Genomic DNA, 9,228 nt, shown 5'->3' on the forward strand with positions numbered 1-9,228 from the left:
GGGGAAAGGTACCAGAACATTTCTACAATATTGAAGGTCCCCAAGAACACAGTGGCCTCCATCATTCTTAAATGGAAGAAGTTTGGAACCACCACAACTCTTCCTAGAGCTGGCCGCTGGCCAAACTGAGCAATCGGGGGAGAAGGGCCTTGATCAGGGAGGTGACCAAGAACCCGATGGTCACTCTGACTGAGCTCCAGAGTTCCTCTGTGGAGATGGGAGAACCTTCCAGAAGGACAACCATATCTGCAGCACTCCATCAATCAGGCCTTTATGGTAGAGTGGCCAGATGGAAGCCACTCCTCAGAAAAAGGCACATGACAGCGCGCTTGGAGTTTGTCAAAAGGCACCTATAGACTCTCTGACCATGAGCAACAAGATTCTCTGGTCTGATGAACCCAAGATTGAACTCTTGGGCCTGAATGTCAAACGTCACGTCTGGAGGAAATCTGGCACAATCTCTACGGTGAAGCATGGTGGTGGCAGCATCATGCTGTGGGGATGTTTTTCAGCAGCAGGGACTAGGAGACTAATCAGTATCGAGGGAAAGATGAACGGAGCAAAGTACAGAGTGCTACTTGATGAAAACCTGCTCCAGAGTGCTCAGGACCTCAGACTGGGGCGAAGGTTCACCTTCCAACAGGACAACGACCCTAAGCACACAGCCAAGACAACGCAGGAGTGGGGATGTCCTTGAGTGGCCCAGCCAGAGCCCGGACTTGAACCCAATCAAACATCTCTGGAGAGACCTGAAAATAGCTGTGCAGCGACGCTCCCCATCCAACCTGACAGAGCTTGAGAGGATCTGCAGAGAAGAATGGGAGAAACTCTCCAAATACAGGTGTGCCAAGCTTGTAGCGTCATACCCAAGAAGACTCAAAGGTGTAATCACTGCCAAAGGTGCTTCAACAAATTACTGAGTAAAGGGTCTGAATAATTATGTAAATGTGATATTTCAGTTTTGTATTTTTAATACATTTTGTAAAACATTCACAAAATTTGTTTTTGCTTTGTCATTATGGGGTATTGTGTGTAGACTGATGAGGAAAAAATAGAATTGAATCAATTTGATAATAAGTCTATAATGTAACAAAATGTGGAAAAAGTCAAGGGGTCTGAATACTTTCCAAATGCACTGTCCACATAATAACCAAGAAAGACTAGAGTAGGCTACATGACAATGCAGCACCAGAACAAGTCATCCAAGAATGTGCTTTAGTGTTCTGAACTCATTTTGGAGTAATTAAAAGGGGTTGAAATTGATAAGTGTCACAGAGAAGTTTCCATGTAGGCTAGGTGCTCATTTTTCTCCGATAGATTTAGGATTTCACAACTTCAAAGTGTAGGCAACGCTCTTCAGGTAAGACTCCACCTGTTGAGTCATGGTGTACTTCTCAACCAGTGACTTCACGTCTTTCTGTTGCTTGCGGTAGATAAAACGAAAATACATTGTAGAAACTAGATATAGGCATAGAGAGAGTATAGGCTGATTTTAGCCATCAGCCTTTATAAAACCATATGAATGAATTCTTGGGGCTTCGACAAGTCTTGCAGGACAATATCGTAGCAGTTCCACAACTCTGACAATAGAAAAAGAGAGAGAAGCAGATTATCAGCCCTGTTATTGGCCTTGGGCATGATGTCATCAATAAGAGGAATGATACAGCCATTATTATGTTAAACAGGACATGGCTATGGACTCTCTGTTTAGGGCCAAATAGCATTCTAGTTATATAGTCCCCTAGCTCAGTTGGTAGAGCATGGCACTTGCAACGCCAGGGTTGTTGGTTCGTTTCCCACGGGGGGGCCAGTATGAAAATGTATGCACTCACTAACTGTAAGTCGCTCAGGATAAGAACGTCTGCTAAATGACTTAAATGTAAATGTAGTTTGCTCAGTTTTTTGTTAATTCTTTCCAATGTGTCAAGTAATTATCTAGTTTTTTTCTCATGATTTGGTTGGGTCGAATTGTGTTGCTGTCCTGGGGCTCTGTGGGGTCTGTTTGTGTTTGTGAACAGAGCCCCAGGACCAGCTTGCTTAGGGACTCTTCTCCAAGTTCATCTCTCTGTAGGTGATGGCTTTGTTGTGGAAGGTTTGGGAATCGCTTCCTTTTAAGTGGTTATAGAATTTAACGGCTCTTTTCTGGATTTTGATAATTAGCAGGTATCGGCCTAATTCTGCTCTGCATGCATTATTTGGTGTTTTTCGTTGTACACTGAGGATATTTTTGCAGAATTCTGCATGCGGAGTCTCAATTTGGTGTTTGTCCCATTTTGTGAATTCTTGGTGAGCGGACCCCAGACCTCACAACCATAAAGGGCAATGGGTTCTATAACTGATTCAAGTATTTATAGCCAGATCCTAATTGGTATGTCAAATTTTATGTTCCTTTTGATGGCATAGAAGGCCCTTCTTGCCTTGTCTCTCAGATCGTTCACAGCTTTGTGGAAGTTGCCTGTGGTGATGATGTTTAGGCCGAGGTATGTATAGTTTTTGTGTGCTCTAGGGCAACGGTCTCTAGATGGAATTTGTATTTGTGGTCCTGGCAACTGGACATTTTTGGAACACCATTATTTTGTCTTACTGAGATTTACTGTCATGGCCCAGGTCTGACAGAATCTGTGCAGAATATCTAGGCGCTGCTGTAGGCCCTCCTTGGTTGGGGACAGAAGCACCAGATCATCAGCAAACAGTAGACATTTGACTTCAGATTCTAGTAGGGTGAGGCCGGGTGCTGCAGACTGTTCTAGTGCCCTCGCTAATTCTCTCTCTGTCTGTCCATCTCTCTATCCTCAGTTTCTCAGACTATATGATCTGTACAGATATCAACGTTGGGAAAAAACAGCGACTTGACTTAATGGCCTCTTCAGCTGCTCCCCCATCGACAATACCCTTCAGCTGCTCCCCCATAGACAATACCCTTCAGCCAGCTGACCTGCATCATATCCCCCCAGCCAGCTGACCTGCATCATATCCCCCCAGCCAGCTGACCTGCATCATATCCCCCCAGCCAGCTGACCTGCATCATATCCCCCCAACCAGCTGACCTGCATCATATCCCCCCAGCCAGCTGACCTGCATCATATCCCCCCAGCCAGCTGACCTGCATCATATCCCCCCAGCCAGCTGACCTGCATCATATCCTACCAGACACACGTTCTGCCCCCCTCTACCTATCCCCCTCTACCTACCCCCCTCTACCTATCCCCCTCTACCTATCCCCCTCTACCTACCCCCCTCTACCTACCCCCTCTACCTACCCCCCTCTACCTATCCCCCCTCTACCTACCCCCCTCTACCTATCCCCCTCTACCTATCTCCCTCTACCTATCTCCCTCTACCTATCCCCTCTACCTACCCCCCTCTACCTATCCCCCTCTACCTACCCCCCTCTACCTATCCCCCCTCTACCTATCCCCCTCTACCTATCTCCCTCTACCTATCCCCCTCTACCTATCCCTCTACCTACCCCCCTCTACCTACCCCCCTCTACCTATCCCCCTCTACCTATCCCCCTCTACCTACCCCCTCTACCTATCCCCCTCTACCTACCCCCCTCTACCTATTTCCCTCTACCTATCCCCCTCTACCTACCCCCCTCTACCTATCCCCCTCTACCTACCCCCTCTACCTACCACCCTCTACCTATCCCCCTCTACCTATCCCCCTCTACCTATCCCCCTCTACCTACCCCCCTCTACCTACCCCCCTCTACCTATCCCCCCTCTACCTATCCCCCTCTACCTACCCCCTCTACCTACCCCCCTCTACCTATCCCCCTCTACCTACCCCCTCTACCTACCCCCCTCTACCTACCCCCCTCTACCTACCCCCCTCACCTATCCCCCTCTACCTTTCCCCCTCTACCTTTCCCCCTCTACCTATCCCCCCTCTACCTACCCCCTCTACCTACTCCCAGGGCAGACACAGTCAGGTCATCTATACTGCTACCAGACTCACCTGCAGCGATGGAGGCCAGGCGTCCGTAGTCGAAGCCCCTCGCCTCTGGTTCATAGGGGTAACTCTCCACCAGGCTCAGTCCTGACAAGAGGAATGAATGTTTTCAAGAAGAATCATCCAACATGGTTAGTAATTAAAGTACACATTCATTCAAGATCTGACCGAGTAGGGTTCCCTAATCCTATGTCTGACCCTTAACCTCTGACCCCTCCCTGGCCCTTCCTGGCTCCAGTATATACTGAAGCAGTTCTTCTCTCTCTAAGCCTCCCCCTAACCATAACCCTCCACCTCCCCCTAACCATAACCCTCCCCCTAACCCTAACCATAACCCTCCCCCTAACCATAACCCTCCACCTCCACCTCCCCCTAACCACAACCCTCCACCTCCCCATAACCATAACCCTCCCCCTAACCCTAACCATAACCCTCCCCCTAACCATAACCCTCCACCTCCCCCTAACCATAACCCTCCACCTCCCCATAACCATAACCCTCCACCTAACCATAACCCCTCCACCTCCCCCTAACCATAACCCTCCACCTAACCATAACCCTCCCCCTAACCCTAACCATAACCCTCCACCTCCCCCTAACCATAACCCTCCCCCTAACCATAACCCTCCCCCTCCCCTAACCCCTAACCCTCCCCTCCCCCTAACCATAACCCTCCCCCTCCCCCTAACCATAACTCTCCCCCTAACCATAACCCTCCCCCTCCCCCTAACCATAACCCTCCCCCTAACCATAACCCTCCCCCTCCCCCTAACCATAACCCTCCCCCTAACCATAACCCTCCCCCTTCCCCCTAACCCTAACCCTCCCCCTAACCCTAACCATAACCCTCCACCTCCCCTAACCATAACCCTAACCATAACCCTCCCCCTAACCCTAACCATAACCCTCCACCTCCCCCTAACCATAACCCTCCCCTAACCATAACCCTCCCCTAACCATAACCCTCCTCATAACCCTCCACCTCCCCCTAACCATAACCCTCCACCTCCCCCTAACCATAACCCTCCACCTCCCCCTAACCATAACCCTCCCCCTAACCATAACCCTCCCCCCTCCCCCTAACCATAACCCTACCCCTAACCATAACCCTCCACCTCCCCCTAACCATAACCCTACCCATAACCATAACCCTCCACCTCCCCCTAACCATAACCCTACCCCTAACCATAACCCTCCACCTCCCCCTAACCATAACCCTCCCCCTAACCATAACCCTCCACCTCCCCCTAACCATAACCCCCCCCTAACCATAACCCTCCCCATAACCATAACCCTCCCCCTAACCATAACCATAACCCTCCCCCTAACCATAACCATAACCCTCCACCTCCCCCTAACCATAACCCTCCCCCTAACCATAACCATAACCCTGCCCCTAACCATAACCATAACCCTCCCCCTAACCCTAACCATAACCCTCCACCTCCCCCTAACCATAACCCTCCCCCATAACCATAACCCTCCCCCTAACCATAACCATAACCCTCCACCTCCCCCTAACCATAACCCTCCCCCTAACCATAACCATAACCCTCCCCCTAACCATAACCATAACCCTCCACCTCCCCCTAACCATAACCCTGCCCCTAACCATAACCATAACCCTCCCCCTAACCCTAACCATAACCCTCCACCTCCCCCTAACCATAACCCTCCCCCTAACCATAACCCTCCCCCTAACCATAACCACAACCCTCCACCTCCCCCTAACCATAACCCTCCACCTCCCCCTAACCATAACCATAACCCTCCACCTCCCCCTAACCATAACCCTCCACCTCCCCCTAACCATAACCCTCCCCATAACCATAACCATAACCCTCCACCCTCCCCCTAACCATAACCCTCCCCATAACCATAACCCTCCCCCCTAACCATAACCATAACCCTCCACCTCCCCCTAACCATAACCCTCCCCCTAACCATAACCATAACCCTCCCCCTAACCCTAACCATAACCCTCCACCTCCCCCTAACCATAACCCCCCCCCTAACCATAACTCTCCCCCTAACCAGTTTTTACACCATCCATTAGCACCATCCATTAACACCAACCATTCACTGTAGAACTTGAAGAGCTGAGCGAAATACAAAAATGGAGGCAAAAATAAGTTGGCCTAATACAGTGCATTCGGAAAGTATATACAGTGAGGGAAAAAATATTTGACCCCCTGCTGATTTTGTACGTTTGCCCACTGACAAAGACATGATCAGTCTATAATTTTAATGGTAGGTTTATTTGAACAGTGAGAGACAGAATAACAACAACAAAAAATCCAGAAAAACACATGTCAAAAATGTTATAAATTGATTTGCATTTTAATGAGGGAAATAAGTATTTGACCCCCTCTTAATCAGAAAGATTTCTGGCTCCCAGGTGTCTTTTATACAGGTAACGAGCTGAGATTAGGAGCACACTCTTAAAGGGAGTGCTCCTAATCTCAGTTTGTTACCTGTATAAAAGACACCTGTCCACAGAAGCAATCAATCAATCAGATTCCAAACTCTCCACCATGGCCAAGACCAAAGAGCTCTCCAAGGATGTCAGGGACAAGATTGTAGACCTACACAAGGATGGAATGGGCTACAAGACCATCGCCAAGCAGCCTGGTGAGAAGATGACAACAGTTGGTGTGATTATTCGCAAATGGAAGAAACACAAAATAACTGTCAAGCTCCCTTGGCCTGGGGCTCCATGCAAGATCTCACCTCGTGGAGTTGCAATGATCATGAAAACGGTGAGGAATCAGCCCAGAACTACACGGGACGATCTTGTCAATGATCTCAAGGCAGCTGGGACCATAGTCACCAAGAAAACAATTGGTAACACACTACGCCGTGAAGGACTGAAATCCTGCAGCGCCCGCAAGGTCCCCCTGTTCAAGAAAGCACATATACAGGCCCGTCTGAAGTTTGCCAATTAACATCTGAATGATTCAGAGGAGAACTGGATGAAAGTATTGTGATCAGATGAGACCAAAATCGAGCACTTTGGCATCAACTCAACTCGCCGTGTTTGGAGGAGGAGGAATGCTGCCTATGACCCCAAGAACACCATCCCCACTGTCATACATGGAGGTGGAAACATTATGCTTTGGGGGTGTTTTTCTGCTAAGGGGACAGGACATCTTCACCGCATCAAAAGGACGATGGACGGGGCCATGTACTGTCAAATCTTGGGTGAGAACCTCCTTCCCTCAGGCAGGGCATTGAAAATGGGTCGTGGATGGGTATTCCAGCATGACAATGACCCAAAACACACGGCCAAGGCAACAAAGGAGTGGCTCAAGAAGAAGCACATTAAGGTACTGTAGTGGCCTAGCCAGTCTCCAGACCTTAATCCCATAGAAAATCTGTGGAGGGAGCTGAAGGTTCGAGTTGCCAAATGTCAGCCTCAAAACCTTAATGACTTGGAGAAGATCTGCAACGAGGAGTCGGACAAAATCCCTCCTGAGATATGTGCAAACCTGGTGGCCAACTACAAGAAACGTCTGACATCTGTGATTGCCAACAAGGGTTTTGCCACCAAGTACTAAGTCATGTTTTGCAGTGGGGTCAAATACTTATTTCCCTCATTAAAATGCAAATCAATTTATAACATTTTTGACATGCGTTTTTCTGGATTTTTTTGTTGTTGTTCTGTCTCTCACTGTTCAAATAAACCTACCTGTCACGCCCTGACTCAGGGGACGCTTAAATGTTGAGTCAGGGTGTGTATGTTCTATGTTGGGTATTTCTATGTTGGTGTTCTATTATGTGTATTTCTATGTTGGCCAGTGTGGTTCCCAATCAGAGGCAGCTGTAGCTCGTTGTCTCTGATTGGGGACCATACTTAGGCAGCCTATTGGCACTAGTGGGTTGTGGGATCTTGTTCTGTGTTAGGTATGTTGTTTGTGTACCTTGGACTTCACGTTTCGTTTCTTGTTTTGTCGTTGTGTTTATGAGTCAAATAAACATGTATGCATATCACGCTGCGCCTTGGTCTGACCCGTTCATGAACGAATGTGACACTACAATTAAAATTATAGACTGATCATGTCTTTGTCAGTGGGCGAACGTACAAAATCAGCAGGGGATCAAAAACTTTTTTCCCTCACTGTAGACCCCTTGACTTTTTCCACATTTGTTTTACGTTCCAGCCTTATTCTAAAATGGTCAAATAAATTTTTTCCCTCATCAATCTGCACACAATACCCCATAAAGACAAAGCGAAAATAGGTTTTCTGAAATGTTTGCAAATGTATTTAAAATAAAAAACTGAAATACCTTATTTACATAAGTATTCAGACCCTTTGCTGTGAGACTCAAAATTGAGCTCAGGTGCATCCTGTTTCCATTGATGATCCTTGAGATGTTTCTATAACTTGATTGGAGTCCACCTGTGGTAAATTCAATTAATTGGACATGATTTGGAAAGGTATACACCTGTCTATATAAGGTCCCACAGTTGACAGTGCATGTCAGAGCAAAAACCAAGCCATGAGGTCGAAGGTATTTTCCGTAGAGTGCCGAGACAGGATTGTGTCGAGGCACAGATCTGGGGAAAGGTACCAGAACATTTCTACAATATTGAAGGTCCCCAAGAACACAGTGGCCTCCATCATTCTTAAATGGAAGAAGTTTGGAACCACCACAACTCTTCCTAGAGCTGGCCGCTGGCCAAACTGAGCAATCGGGGGAGAAGGGCCTTGATCAGGGAGGTGACCAAGAACCCGATGGTCACTCTGACTGAGCTCCAGAGTTCCTCTGTGGAGATGGGAGAACCTTCCAGAAGGACAACCATATCTGCAGCACTCCATCAATCAGGCCTTTATGGTAGAGTGGCCAGATGGAAGCCACTCCTCAGAAAAAGGCACATGACAGCGCGCTTGGAGTTTGTCAAAAGGCACCTATAGACTCTCTGACCATGAGCAACAAGATTCTCTGGTCTGATGAACCCAAGATTGAACTCTTGGGCCTGAATGTCAAACGTCACGTCTGGAGGAAATCTGGCACAATCTCTACGGTGAAGCATGGTGGTGGCAGCATCATGCTGTGGGGATGTTTTTCAGCAGCAGGGACTAGGAGACTAATCAGTATCGAGGGAAAGATGAACGGAGCAAAGTACAGAGTGCTACTTGATGAAAACCTGCTCCAGAGTGCTCAGGACCTCAGACTGGGGCGAAGGTTCACCTTCCAACAGGACAACGACCCTAAGCACACAGCCAAGACAACGCAGGAGTGGGGATGTCCTTGAGTGGCCCAGCCAGAGCC

The 9,228-nt window shown here is 48.3% G+C and overlaps 1 protein-coding gene across 1 annotated transcript in view; it reads right to left on the reverse strand.

Annotated features, from left to right (window-relative positions):
- LOC121544206 (GDNF family receptor alpha-4-like) overlaps positions 1–9,228 on the reverse strand; it is a 90,818-nt gene that overhangs the window by 67,916 nt on the left and 13,674 nt on the right. Inside the window, exon 4 of the mRNA XM_045209032.1 lies at positions 3,952–4,041. Coding sequence (XP_045064967.1) covers positions 3,952–4,041 — 90 coding nt within the window. The remainder of the gene's footprint in view (positions 1–3,951; positions 4,042–9,228) is intronic.

Source organism: Coregonus clupeaformis, chromosome 29 (assembly GCF_020615455.1).
Source record: "Coregonus clupeaformis isolate EN_2021a chromosome 29, ASM2061545v1, whole genome shotgun sequence".
In the NCBI taxonomy this organism is placed as follows: domain Eukaryota; kingdom Metazoa; phylum Chordata; class Actinopteri; order Salmoniformes; family Salmonidae; genus Coregonus; species Coregonus clupeaformis.